Source organism: Rhinolophus hipposideros (assembly GCF_964194185.1).
Source record: "Rhinolophus hipposideros genome assembly, chromosome: X".
In the NCBI taxonomy this organism is placed as follows: domain Eukaryota; kingdom Metazoa; phylum Chordata; class Mammalia; order Chiroptera; family Rhinolophidae; genus Rhinolophus; species Rhinolophus hipposideros.
In genome coordinates, this window is record NC_138046.1 from 60524245 (window position 1) to 60539641 (window position 15397).

The 15397-nt window shown below is 37.6% G+C and overlaps 1 protein-coding gene across 2 annotated transcripts in view; it reads right to left on the minus strand.

Annotated features, from left to right (window-relative positions):
* DIAPH2 (diaphanous related formin 2) overlaps positions 1–15397 on the minus strand; it is an 842313-nt gene that overhangs the window by 195279 nt on the left and 631637 nt on the right. For both annotated transcript variants that reach the window (XM_081043893.1, XM_081043892.1), the window contains one exon: positions 4311–4446. In XM_081043893.1, coding sequence (XP_080900019.1) covers positions 4311–4446 — 136 coding nt within the window. The remainder of the gene's footprint in view (positions 1–4310; positions 4447–15397) is intronic.

Consider the following 15397-nt stretch of genomic DNA (forward strand, 5'->3'; position numbering starts at 1 on the left):
AGGAAGATTACAATGTTCTTTTAGTGGAAAGTGGAATACACTGTTCTAATTGGAGACATTTAAAGTTCTCTAAACTACTTTCTTACTGTAGCTATTCTCCCATCTCCCATGGGTTTACATCTTCCGTACCTTTCCCATGCTTCCTCCCAGGCTTCTCAGAATGTCTGGAATTAACTTCCAGCTAGTGAACAACAGCATCTTCTGTGAGACTGAGATACTCACTGACAGTGAGTTCCATCTTGATACTCAATGCTGTTCTTATTCTTTCTGTTCACCTTAATTAAGACTACACGCTTCCAGAGGAAGGGTCTCTTTCTGAAACACATTTACACGGACTAACAAAGTTATACTCTAAGTTTAAAATAAGATTGCAATAAATAATAAGTATTTGCAACATATGGGCCACAAATCAAGAGCCTCTTGGTGAAGATTGCCATTTGATTGATCTGTAGAGATATGGTAACAACACACAAAGATAAATCCTACTTTTAAAGAGTGTCTTTCACGTTCAGATCACTCAGCTAAGCATTTGAATGACAACGTTATTTGGCTCTTTAGCCTATGTCTTCAATGGTATTTGAAGACGTAATTAACCAAATCTTGGCAAATAAAAATATATAGACACTATCAAAGTGGGTCAAAAGAATTCCTTTATTTTTTTTCCTTATAGGTATATTTTTAGAAAACTGGCAAAAGGTTGATAAATACTCAACAGGGGAGTGGTGTGGTGTGGGAGCAAGACTATATTCTTGGCACAAAACTGGACAGACTCCATCTTAACTGCTTGCTCTTTTCACCATCTACACCAGAGATTCTCAAAGCGTGATCTGGGGACTCACGGGGCCTCTGAGATCATTTCAGATCTGCAAGGTCAAAACTATCTTCATAATTATACTGACACCTTTTTGCCTTTTTCTCTTTCATTCTTTCACGAGTGTATACAGTGTTTTCCAGAAGCTACATGATGAATGATATTGCATTAGATTGAATCTAGAAGCAGGTATGAGAATCAAGCTATCTTTTACCAAGCCAGACTTTGAAGAGATTTATAACACGATTTTTTTTCTGGTTTTGAAAGATAAAGCTACTTTTCATAAATAAAAAAAAATGTTATTTAACATATAATAGGTTTAGTATTGTCATTTTAATAGAATAATTTTATTTATTATATCCTTCTCTTTTAATTCTAATATGATAAATGCCAATATATAAGCCCAATAAACAAAATGTATTTGGGGTCAATAATTTTTAAGAGTTGGAAATGGGCTCTGAGATGAGATACTTTCAGAATCTCTGATTTATACTTTACCCCGGAAATCGCATTCAAACCCATAAGTTATGGGTTGAATTGTCTAATGAATGAAGGTGACGTCATAGTGGAGTAGGTTGGGTCCCCAATCCAATATGACTGATATCCTTATGACAAGAACACCATGTGAAGGGACAGAGAAGCACGCAGGGAGAATGCCATGTGAAGACTGAAGTTATGCTGTCATGAGCCAACGTACTACCAGAAAGTAGGAAAGAAGCCTGGAGCAGTTTCTTCCCTAGCACATTCAGAAAGAGCATGACCCTACCTACACCTCGATTTCAGATTCCTGTCTTCCAGAACTGTGAGACAGTAAGTTTCTATTGTTCTAAGCCACCCAGTTTGTAGTACTTTGTTACAGAAACCCTAGCAAACTAATACACCCTAACTTGAATCATCAAAAACTAATGATTGCCAAGTCTGTCTGTCTAGTTCAAACCTCTTTTCTGAGTTTCATTCACATACATACAATGGCTTCTTAGGCATTTCCCACGTTTACAACGTATCTGAAAATGAAACATGTTCAAAATGACACTAATCATTGTAACCCACCTGATGAAATCTGTTCTATTCCTGAATTTTTTTCTTTATAAAGGGTACCACTTTTTTTTAAATGCCTCCTTTTCTCAATTCCCACATCTAATTCATCATCACCTTTCAATATTCCTCTGGCGATGGTCAATTTCATGTGTCCGCTTGGCTGGGCCATGGTGTCCAAATATTTGCTTAAACATTATTCCAGATGTTTCTGTGAGGGTGTTTTTGTATGAGATTAACATCTGAACCAGTGGAGTCGGAGTGAAGAGGATTGCCCTCCATAATGTGGGTGAGCCTCATCCAATCAGTTGAAGGTCTGCATAGATCAAAAGACTGACCTTCTCCAAGCGAGAGAGAATTCGGCCGGCAGATTGTATTCAGACTTTAAATGCAACGTTGGCTGTTCCTGAGTCTTCAGCCTACCATCCTACCTTGCAGATTTTGGATGTGTCAGCTTCCACGAGCACGTGAGCCAACCCCTTAAAATCTCTCTCTACATGTACACGTTCTAAAGAACTCGAATACACCTCTTATTTGTGACTTCTCTAAACCTTGCCACCACGGCATTAGTTCAGGTCCCCACCATCTCTTGTCAGGACTATGCTAATGACCTCATAACCTCTGTTGTCTCTGATCTTGCCCTTTCCAATCCATTCTCTACACTTCTGTCTAAATGATTGAAGAAACTTATCCAAGCACGTCACTTTACAGTTTATAAACATACGTAGGCTTTCCAGAGCTTTCAGAGTAAGACCCTTAGCATAGCCAATAGAATGCACCATCTGTCCACTACCTCCTCTAGCCTCTTCCCTGACTACTGCTCCATGCGCATAAGGGAGCTAACCTGTGGTGCTATTCTGCGGACTCCATCATTTTGTAAGCAAGGATTTCCTATACATACCCACTGCCAGGCCGAGCTCTAATGTTTTTCCTGAGTGATCTTCTGGCAGGACCAGTTCTTTTGATTCCACTTATGAAGTCTGTTTGCTAAATTATGTTGATACTACTCTATTTTACCACGGCTGTTTACTTTATTCTTTTTTTTTTTTTTTTAAATTCTTATATTTATTTCCTGGGTAGAAAAGATAAACTATAGACAATTCCTGAAGATTTTTATATATTTTAAAATTATGAAGGATAAGCTTAATGGGTATAAATATAATTTCAGAAGATTATCCGTTCAGAGACATCTCTGCAGAATAATTGATATTGATTAATAATTATAATTAAAAGTACATAATAATAATTAATTGGGTCACAGACTGCCTAGATTCCGATCTTGGTACTACCTCTTACTATCTCTATGGACTTGAGCAAGTCACTTAACTTCTCTGTGACTCAGTTACCTCCTCTTAAAATGAGATACTAGCACTTTCCTAATAGGATTTTATGAGGCTTAAGTATGTTCGGGTACGTAACTCTTCCAGTACAGTTCCTAGGACATATTAAGTGCTACATGTTTTTTTTCTTACTATTATCACTTGACAATGCACTTATAAGCGCCAAGATTCCATAGCCAGACTACTTGGATTCGAATCTTGGTGCTAATACTTTCTATTTGTGTGATCTTGGGCAAGTTCCTTAATTTCTATGAGCCACAGTTTCCTCAACTGTAAAATAAGATAATAATAATAATACCTACCTCATAGAGATGTTATGAAAATTAACTATTTTCACCATCATTGGATTTAGAAATAAGTGAACCATATTAATCATGTTATCTTGTATCTTGTTCAGATTTTGTTTTGTTTTAAAATTCTCTAATCCTCAGTGGCAAAGGCTATGCTTTTTCATTCTTAAATTTTCAGAATGCAGCTTCCTGGTGTCAATCACTTTTTTTTATTTACCCTCCCTTCTTTAAAAACAACAACAACAAACAAAAAGCCTACCTTTAATATGCACTCATTCCTGCTAACAAAGAAAACTACTAGTACTTTATACTATGTGGACATATGAGAATCTTGTTCTTAGGCTCACAGCTGAACAAGATGCTTCTGCCTATTTTTTCAACTTATAAGAGTGCTTTCAATATCCATTATGACTTGAAATGTTCAAGCCCCCACAACAAGAGTGTTAATTGTTATTGCTCTGTCAACAGACAGTGTCAACAAAAAGAAATCACAGCTACAAGGCTCATCGTCCCATGCCAGTTTTTCTCTTTTCATCTCACCCTCTTCTTCCCTCACCACCGCCTCATCCAGAACATAACGTAATAGGGTAAAACAATGAAGAAACACAGACCGTTTCGACAAACATATTACCTTGCATTGGTTACCAAAAATCCTGAGTGCTCAGTGTAAGGTGACAAGAAATACAGATAATATCATGAGACAAATTTGACACAACTAATAATATTGTGAAGTTTCTACCAAGAACACAATTATTTACTTTATAGTCCAAAATTAAGTAAGTGCAATCATTTTGCACTTTATAGATCTTTTAAAAAATTGGAAGTACTTCATACCTTTGTTTATATCAATGAGTTGTTTCTTTTTCTTCTGGCGTTCTAACTTTTCTTGTTCAGCTTTCTCTTTTGCAAGCTTTGCCCTCCTAGTCTTCTCTTCCATTTCTCGTCTCTTGTTGTTTTCTTTCACTGCTTCCTGTACATATAAACAAAGAGAAACAAAAATCTTTCCATTACTTATATATTAGAGAAGACGTTCGATTTTAAAATTATACATACACGCGTGTGTGGGCTCTCAGAGATGGAAAAGTATAGTTGCTTCAAGGTGCATGCATATACTTTTGAGAGAAACCAAAATTCTAAGACATTGTAAAGATTTTAGAAATAATTCAGGCTTTCATGTTACCTGGGGTGCCAGAAAATTAGGGACATACATGTTTAGAGATTTAACAATAAATACACTTTCTCCGTTGTTGAAATGTGAAAATTTTGATATACAAGAAAAGGTTTAATATGGAACTATGGTTTAGCAAGTGTTTTTTACCACGTTATTGTACCTTTCTCTCTTATCTGCAAGATGGGGATTTAAAAAACAAATCCTCATAAGATTTTTGTGAGGAAAAATGAAATCCACTTATAAGGTGCTTAGAACATTTAGTCTATGAAGATGATGGTGGTGGTTGTGGTGATAACGATTTTATCTAATGGTGCAAGGCATGGAATAGTCAGCCATATTCTCACAGGAAAGAAATACCCGCAAGTTAATAGCTTTTTACATGCCAAGAGCTTTAGAAATACTGAAACATATTTCAAACTATTATGTTTTATTCCAGATAGATTCTTTGCGGAACTGAATGAAGCAGTGCATTGCAGGAGATGGTATGGGATAAAGTTGAAGTAAACTGATCAGCCGAAATAATATTGTTCACTTCCTTCAGCTCGGAGAATTCACTAATACAGAGACACATCAACTGTAAGTTGCTTCCATCAAGCTGTTCTGTTTCTTTCTTCCTATTATGATTGATTAGATATACTTCATAGCATGTACCAGCTATTTCACAAAAACTATTTTGTTCCAGAAACCCTAAAGAAAAGGACGGAATAACAAGAATACATCGACAAGACTTTGCCTGGAGGTGTGTCTATTGAAATATTTTTTCTCTTCATTTTGGAAGACACAATAGTTATAAAAAGCCCTGAAAACACTTCCCAGAAAAAAAAAAAAAAAAAGCAACTCTCCCGACTTGCAAGAATTATTGGTACCTCTCCCTCCTGACCCTGCCGGGCTAGCATTAGGTTAAAAGCACAAAATGATCTGGCTCCTGCAGACAAACTTCAAATAAACGGAAATAACAGAAATGTAATTTTAGAGCAGGATTTCTCACCCTCAGCACTACTGTCATTTTGGACTGGATAATTCTCCGTTGTAGGAGCTGCCCTGTGCATCGTGACATGTTCAGCAGCGCCCTTCACCTCTACTCACTAGATGCCAGTAGCACCCCCCCCCCCCCGCCCCCAGTTGTGACGACCCAAAATGTCTCCATACATGGCCAAATGAAGCCCAGGCTGAGAACTACTAACTTAGAGGGTTTCACAGAGATCATTTATTCACAAAAATTGACAAAGTGCCTGCTCGGCTGAATACAGCTTCTTTTCACAGATGTGGAGACTGAGTTCCGAATGAGTTTAAGTACCTGCCTAAGGTCTCAGATTTTTATAACTGCAAAGTTGGGACTAGAACTCACGTCTCATTGCTCCTGGTTTAGTGTTTGTTTTATTTTTCAAGGAAGGAAAGATAATATTATATGACAGTTTTTGTCAAGCAACCAAAGAAAAAAATAGATAAATACGACTTCATCAAAATGGAAAACTTTTATCCATCAAAAGACACTGTCAAGAAAGTGAAGCGATAACCCACAGAATGGGAGAAAAGCTTTATGAATCATTTATCTGTCAAGAATATATAAAAACTCGATTATAACTCAACAATAAAAAGACAAATGACTCGATTAAAAATGGGCAAAATATTTGAATAGGTATTTCTGCAAAGAAGCTATGCATGTAGCCAATAAGTACATGAAAAGATGTTTGACGTCATTAATCACTAGGGAACTGCAAATCAAAACCACAATGACGTACCACTTCACACCCACTAGGATGGCTATAATAATAAAAAAAAAACAGGTAATAATAAGTGAGGAGGTTGAGAGATTGGAATTCTTTGTATTACTGGTATGAATGTAAAATGGTGAGTCATTTTGGAAAACAGCTGCTTAAAATGTTAAACCACGAGTTACAATATGACCCAGCAATGCCACTCATATATATGTATACGTACACACATACACACACAGTGGAATACTATTCAACCATGAAAAGAATAAAGCACTGATATATGCTGCAACGTGGATAAACCTTAAAATACTATGATAAGTGAAAGGAGTCAGACACAAAAGGCCACATATGGTATGATTCCATTTCCATGTCATGTCCAGAATAGGCAAACCCATAAGAGACAGAAAGTAGATGATGAAAGTAACTGCTAATGATTATGGGTTTCTTTTGGGAATAGTGAAAATGTTCTGGAATTAGAAAGTGGTGATGGTTGCACAACCCTGTGAACATAATAAAAACCACTAAATTGTATACTTGGAAATGATGCATTTTATATGTAAACTATATCCCAATAAAAATTAATAAAAAAATTTAAAAGTGGATGTTTGAGAAAGGCAGGATTGAAACAAAATTTTGAGTTAGAAAAAAATATAATGTGAAAAGGCAACATATTCTCAGGCTGTCATACAAGTTGTATGATCTTTCCTAAGTAACATAAGAGGCAAGTAATAGAGGAGAGAAGGGAGGTTAATGCTTGTGTATATTTTATTACTGGTCGAATCTCTGACCTGGTAAATAGTCACCGACATCTGGGTGGACTCTTCTATTATCCATCTAATGGACTGTTGAGCTGCTGAGTGCTGTCATTTATTATAAAGATGGAAAAAAACTGGAAACCTGCATTTGTATTTCTTCCTTGTTCTAATGATAACAGTTACTCTTTCATGGAAATCTATTATGTACCAGGTGTTTTAGGTGTAAATGATTTCTAACATTCATAGAAAATCTTCAAAGTTATCTATTATTTGTTCTCATTTTACAGATGATGAAACTTAGGTTCACCTAGGTTAAGTGAGATGCCTAAGGCTACTCAGCTGCTTAAGTACCAGAACCAGTTCGTTCACTTACAGTACCATGATGTCTTCCAAGTACAATTGACAGACAAAATACAGGACGCTCAGTTAAATTTGAATTTCAGATAAACCATGAATTATTTCTTAGTCTAAGTATATCCTACACAATACTTGAGCTATACTTATACAAAAAAAAAAAAATCATGCAACATTAGGGACACATTGATAGGAAAATTATTCATTACCCATACAATACTTGGGATATACTTACAATCAAAAAGTCATGTAATATTTGGGACACCTTGATAATAAAAAGGTATTCATGGTTTATCTGAAACTCAAATTTAACTGGGTATCTATTTTTATTTGATAAATCTGGCAATCCTGTTCCCAAGACTGTTGATTTTTTTTATAGGCATCCTTTCACAGACTAAGACCATCTAATGCAGACAACAGAATGATTACAAAAACACACAAGAACCCCAAATCTAAATAAACCATATTTTGAGAACAGACGTGCGATATAGATTACTGATACGCATTATGTGATTCAGGGACTGGAATCATACTACTTCTATAGCATTCTCCATATATTTCTTTCCTTTTTATTTCTTGAAAATAGAGCAAAACTAAAAATATGTGTACATAAAAATCTAAACTGATACAGTTTGGGGTAAAATAAGTCAATAATTAATATTAAATAATCACTAATGAAGAAATGTGGCCTATGTGAACAGATTCAATTTCTTTTTTTCTTTTTGTTTTTTTTGCAGGGATGCATCATATTTTATTTAGCTGTTGTCACTATGAGAACTGCAACTGGCACTACAAAATCAACATGAACTTAAATACAGTAAATTATGAAGCGGACCAAATAATAGGTCCATCCGTTAACATTTTAAATGTTTCAGGAATAGATTTAACTACGAAACAGTCATGCAACTATCATGCTCTGAAATGGCATGCGTAATCCTCAAGAGACCAAACAGACAAGAAAAATAATGTCTATGGCTTGGCCTCAATGAACATGAATGAAAGCATTTTTCAAGCCACACAGACTGCAATATGATTCTGGTCCTGATGTCACCAGTTGTCTTCACGAAGAGGTCTCATGCTGAAAAGAAGACCCTATTCCTCTTGGTGTTTTCACCTTTTGGCTCTGGCTTTAGGAAATTAGGGGTTAGAAACACGTGCCTGTTGAAGTCTCTCTCCTTAAGAAAAAAAAATGAAAAAGAGAAAGGGAAATCTTAACCATGATTTCATATCAACAATCTTGAGTTTTACTAGAGTGAAGGATAAGACATTTCAAGACTTGGTTTAACTTTCCTAAAAATATGAAATCTGATGGGGGAGAGAACTCTTTTGAAGGATGAGATATTTCTTTTCATCCTGATTCCTATAAAACAAAACCCAAATAATTAAAAGAATAAAAGAAACAGGAGCAAATTTAAGTTCAGGCTTTTGTTTTGTTTTAATGCCTTAAATAAGTGACTGTGATTAACAATGCTTTATATTTGCAAAGCCTCACTAAACATTTTAAAATGCTAACTCATGAGTACTTAAACATCATTTTCACGTTAGCATCAGTCATTATTTCTTAGGGCTGAGAATTCCAACTGATTCCATTCTGTCAATGTAGAGGACTGTGTTCTGTTAAAAGGCTGCTAATTGAAGAGAGTGTTTTGGTAGTAAGCTCAAATAAGATAACACATGTTTACAGAAAAAAAAAGTCTCAGTTTTACTGGCATATCAATTTTTCAAAAGGCAGTAAAAAGTACAAAAGGAGCAAAATATAACAGATAATGTGTCTAGGATTTACTGTAAAATATATTCACCAATCTAATTTTAAATCTCTCACTGAAATCTCTATTGCCTCGCTGAAAAATGTGAATACACTTAAAATCTTAGTTCCCTTACTGTACGTAATTAACAAATGAGACCTATGGACTAAAAATGTCATGTGAAGAAAAAAAAAAAAAGACCGTCATGTAAACGCTAAGTCCTCCCATTTATCCCAATCAAGCTTTAAGAAATGGATGAAACTGATTCAGAAAATTCCAAGGGGCTCAGATGCCAGCCTCATTCACGTCAGGTCTACATGAAGGAAGCATCTTCCAACCTTGTGACATCTGAAAACGAAAACCATCACCACCGAAAACAATTCCTTACTTCCACTGTCTTCAGTGGCTTACTATCCTAGTGCTGACTGCAGAAGTACTTTGCAAGCACTGCGATCTCACGGAAAGCCGAAGGTATACTTGAGGGATGGAGAAGTGGAGACCTTAAGAAGGAAAACGGCTCTTGGAGTCAGATAAACCTAGTTTCAAATCCAAGCTCCCATGACTTAACGTAAAAGCGTGTGACCTTGAACGAGTTAGTTACTTCATGTCTTGGAGTTTTGGTTTCCACATCTGCAGAATGGAGGCACTCAAACTCATTTGGTTGCTAAACAGATGAAAGGAAATGTTTATATAAAACACTGAAGACAATGGCTGGTCCGGAAGAAATGCCCGATACACACTGGTGCTGATTGTTGTGTGTAATAGAAATATCTGAAACTTGGAACAGCAAGAATTTGATTGTTAAGACACAAAGGACCACATGCGTTAACAATAGTTTATTCTGTACAACCCTCTCCCTCTTTTTTGGAAGTCATGAGGATGTGACCTCTGATTGGAAAGGTAGCACCATGTGACACAGTCTACCTTCACAAACATACTGAACATCATTTTTAATTGCCCCATATTACTGGCCTCTAAAGTCATTTTTTTTTTTTTAAACAGTGATATATCAGCATCACTTGGCACTCATGAAAAAAAGAAACTAGAAATGTATTGTTTTCTCTTTTGGACCATCCTGGGTACCTCCTGTGTGAATATACTTGGCAAGATTTGCGATTCATTACCGTATCTGAAGTTGCATGAGAATAGAGTCACATAACCTTAAGAGAATGTAAATTGGAAATGTCCCGGTAAATAAATTGGTAACTCTGGTGCCAGAGGCCTACTGTGATCACTCTGCTGAGTATTTCTCCATTCATCAGGGATGTTAGAAGGATTCGCAAATGATACGAAGTCAAATCATTTGGCAGCAATATACAGAAACCTGGCATGTATAATACTGAAAATCTTGTTATACACTAAACATGTGTCACTGAGATACTGTTTTTCATAAAAACTCAATGAAACACGTGAAATTCTCCCCACATTTTTCATCTTGAACTGTCCTAGCGCTTGATTCTCTCAGAGCTTTAACCAAATTGTGCTTTTAGATATTTTTTTTAGCCTTCTTTGTTCTTTGCTAACCACTTCAGAATTTTAAAATGTTTCTTTCAACCACCTCTTTTTAAAATAAGACAGAAAAATTAAAATTTAAAGAACTGCTGACACGGATACTGTAAATTTCTATCTTTCCTAGATAAGTATGATGATTCTGAGGCTTCATTTTTTATGCATCTCATCGGTAAGACTTCTAAAAATTCCTGACCTGTCATTTTATGCCCACAGTAAAAAATAATGGGAAAGAGGCCTATTTATTTCGTTCCTCTGAAGTCAGGACCCACAATCTAAACATTCTAAAGAGAACAGCATACCCTCGTGAACCCAGGACGGCCTTAGGAGCTGAGAGATGTGGTTTAAATCCCAGCTGTCTCGAAACTAGCATGCTTTATTGCCTTGGGCTATTTACTTAACTGAGCTAAATCTCCTTTCCCCATCTGTGAAATACGAATACTTCACAGTGCTTGTTTGCAATATACAATGGCATTCAACACAGTGCCTGGCACACAGACAGTGTGCAATTAATGGTTATTACATTATTCCATCGTTCCACAGCTGGGCAGTACCAACGTCCTCTGCAATTCAGGGTCTGTACTCCATGTCCCCCAGCCCACGAGCATGCCCACCTGTGTGCATGTGCACTGGGGAGAAGGCGGTATCCTTTCTGATATGGAACTCTTACAGTATCAGGTACACATATGAGGAAACAAAACACATGTTCTCTCTCATACTCACAAACTTCGAACAGAGAACAGGACTTGCCTTTCCGAGCCATGAGAAAAAAGATACAGCTAGAAGAGCTGGACCAACAGGAAGTTGTGGGGAGGAGTGAAACTCTTGTGTTAACAAACCATATTGGACAAATCTAAGAAACAAAAACATCATAGAATATTTTGCTCTGTGGACTAATCATGAAATTCACACATCTTACTGAAGGCTCAACACTCCTTACCGGGCTGTTGGCATAAACTGAGGGATCAAGTTTCCTGTGGGAACAACGGGGTTTTGTTTTCGTTTTTCTTTTTTGGTGTTATTGTGTGTTTTGTAACATCTGGAGTTAGTTCTGTGATGTCCCTGAGAAAATGAAGCATAAACTATAAGAAGAGGTCATTTGATTTGGAAATTAGAAGTTTGCTTTTATTTCTTTTGTATTTATCTCAGAACGTGGTATTCGCTTGATCTGCCTCGAGATTTATGGAGGGGTCGGGAGAATTAGCTTCTACTCAGTCCTCTACTCCAGGCCCTGCTAAGCTTTCTTATACTTTTCCTATCTTCACCCATAGGAGGCTGCTAGTTCGGCTGGAAAACCATCTACTGAAAGATTTCAGATGGAAGGTAAGCTGAATGGTGTAACCTTTTTGCTTGTCGGTGGGGTTCTCGTTTAATTCTAGGCATAACGGGCGGCAAAATAGGTAGAGATGGAAAGGGTGTCCAAACCAGTGAACTAGGATTACAGCAGCATTGCTCTTTCCCTGTCCCAGAGATGTCCTGACCGTGACAATGAACAGGAAAGGTAACACTATGTAGGATGCCTTTCTATCATTTTATTAAAAAAAAATTCTTAAAAAAAAATTCTCCTTTCTTCCCTTCTATTCTGCTTCATATGGCTAGATACCTAATACATTCTTTCCTTGAATTGTTTTGGCAGCTAGTGACACTTTTGCAATTTGCTACGCTCGCCTGTAACCAAGGATAAGAGTTCTGGGAAGCACAGATCCCAGCATGTTACCACTCACCGATGTGTAACCTGGGCCATGTCCCTACTTGTTTGTATTGGTGGATGAATATCCCAAAGAATATGAAAGGTAACAGTAAATCGGGACTCATATACTCTTCCACATCTTTCTCACTCCCATTTCAGAATGACCATGTCAGGTTACGAATGGGAAGATGTGAGCGGAGATGAGTTTTTCAGCATTGGAACAAAGAATGCAGCAACCAGGTGATTAGAGAAAACTCCTACATAAGATGATGGCAGTGAGTCATTAGATTTTTCAACTGCAACTGGGGACAAATTAAGGCTTTCCATGAAAGCAAGGAAAGAATCCTCCACTTTAATTAACATCAAACAACATTAGATATCCCTTTTCTATAGTTTTTCACAGTGTTTAAAGGGCATATTGGATTGAAGGAGTCACGACAACTGCTCGGGGCAAAGAATTTTCAGCTGCAGCGACTACACTCTGAGCATTAGTACCCGAGCAGATTTTGTCGGCACTACAATGCTGCTAAACTTTTTCTTTTCCAGAGATGTCCACTTATTATGGTACAAGTGACCTATAGGGTTCCTCTTATGCAAGATTTCATGACTATTTCACCAAGCAATCAACACAATTGTAACTGCGAGGTATAGCTTTCTCACTGGGGTAACTGAAACATTGATTAGCTGATTCTAGTACTTAGGTGTCTCAATAATAGACACCGAACATATGTACTGATACGGCGGTTAGATGGGAATTAAAATTGTGCTCATTAACCTATGTAAATATGAGCATCACAGAGGTATGATGGATCCTAGGCAACCTGATAAACCAAATCAAACAAAATATACGTTTTTTGCCCTCTTAGTTTCCTGAGACACCATGTCCTTTCCTCCCTACAGAACAGATTGTTTTCTCCCCATCTGCTTTCTAGACTACACTGTCGTCTCCCACCCTTTAATTTTTGTCTTCCCCTAAAGCTCTGTCCTTATCTCTTTCCCCCTCCTTCCTTCCTTCTCCATTCTCTCTGTCTGTCTGCCTGTCAGAGAATCCATTTATTCCCACTTAGAGTTGAAAACAAGAAAGCCCTTCTAGCAGCCGACAAGGCCTTACGTGACCGGCCCCCTCCCACCTCTGACGTCATCTTCTCCTCAGTCCTCCGTCGCAGCTCTGCGGTCTCCTTCCCTCAGCAGCTTTACATTTCTGTTCCCTCTGCTCTCACAGCTCCATCAGGTCTGCTTAAATGCCTCCTTATCAGTGAGGCCTTCCCTGACCATCTTACATAAACCCCCAACTAACTCCCTAGCTTCCTCCTCCCTACTGTATGTAGTCTTCATAACACAAAAGGGCAACACCTAGTGAAACTTTACCTACCCTTCACATTTTCTAAGAATTAGCAGCTGGGGCTACTTGATTTATATAACATTTCTTAAAAATGCCACTGCTTAGTGTTTCTGAGGCCTGATACCCATGGCATGTCACACTGACGTAGCTCAACACTCTGCAGCGAAAATTCACTTGTGTAGAGATCAGTGTTTACAAAGAATCTCCAAAGGTTTGAAAGAACAGATGCATTCTAATTTTGAAAATGAGTCTTTGTTTTGAATAAGATATTTGCGGGCTTCACAAACACCAGTCATACGCAGCTTTTCCAGTGATCTTTAGGTTTAAGACAAAGCCATCTCAGGTTTGGGTGGACGGTTTATATGAAAAGTTCCTTGAGTTTATTTGTATAAATGACTCCCTTTCGACGGAGGGGAGACTCATAGAAGAAACAGGTCCGCTGCAGGTTAGGGAGCAGGGTAAGTACACACAGATCCTAGTACACATTCACTGAAGTAGCCCTCTTGCATTCAGCACAACCAGCTTACTGTTCAGCCTCCTTAGGAAACAAATAAAAAATTAATGTCTCTTTCACATCCTGTACATATCTGGAGATTTGACAGACAAACAGATCTTTGTACACCAGCGTGTTCATGAAGAGAATCGCAAAGGTAAATTATTAAAACTGAGAAGAAAGAAAAAAGAGACTGTTATGTGCAAATCTTCTTGGATATTAAACTTGCAGTTGGTTACAAAGCGGTCATGCACGGATAATGAAGGCTGGCTGTGATCCCCAAGGCCTTCTTTCAAAATCTGCCTTTACAACTGCAAAACCAAGTGATCTGAAGTTGGAGGAAAAACTGCCTCTCCCGTCACAGTCTATTAGAATGCTGAACTCTGATTAGTTAGAAGTTAATCTACAATCTGCAGCATGGAGAAGGTTTCCAATGCCACAGGTTTCTGCAGACGCATTTTTCTTAGCAGGTATTTGAGTAGCCCTCTTTCCATCTGGGAAAGAAAAACAATTGAGTTCGACATGCCTCTACGGACTCTACTTGATTAAAATCTATGAAGCGCTTTGAGCGTATAGAGGAAGTTAATCTATAACTTAAAAAATTTTTTTATCTTGAATCAAAGGAACAAAATGAAACTCTAAAGTGACTGATACAATATTTTAATGGGAAAACGTTTTGGAGAGGTATGGGCGGGGGGGAAAGAACAAAAGAAGTGGTATGCTACAGGTCTGGGAGCTGAGTTTACTGCCGCCTTCCTGTCACCATCTTAGAAGATGGAAAGGCAGCACTATCTGTAAGGTTTCTGATGAGACCAATTGGGGTGGGTGGAAAAGCACCTTGGAGAGTTGGATACGAATATCAAATTACCCGGACAAGCAGGAATATAGACTCAGAACAGGAAGGGCCCTCAGAAAATGCTTGTTCTAGTCTCCTACCTGTGAATAGGGTTCCTTGACCTCCCATAGGAACCTGTGCCGATCCTTTATTACTTCTAAAAGAAAATACTTCCTTACGTCTAACTAAAAACTGTCAGTTTCTTAAGGCCGTATCTTATGTATTGGTCACTGAGAAATAAAAGCCTGGTCAATATCTTCCTTAAAATTTTTTGCACAGAGGTGTAACTTGTTCCCAGGACAAGTGGTG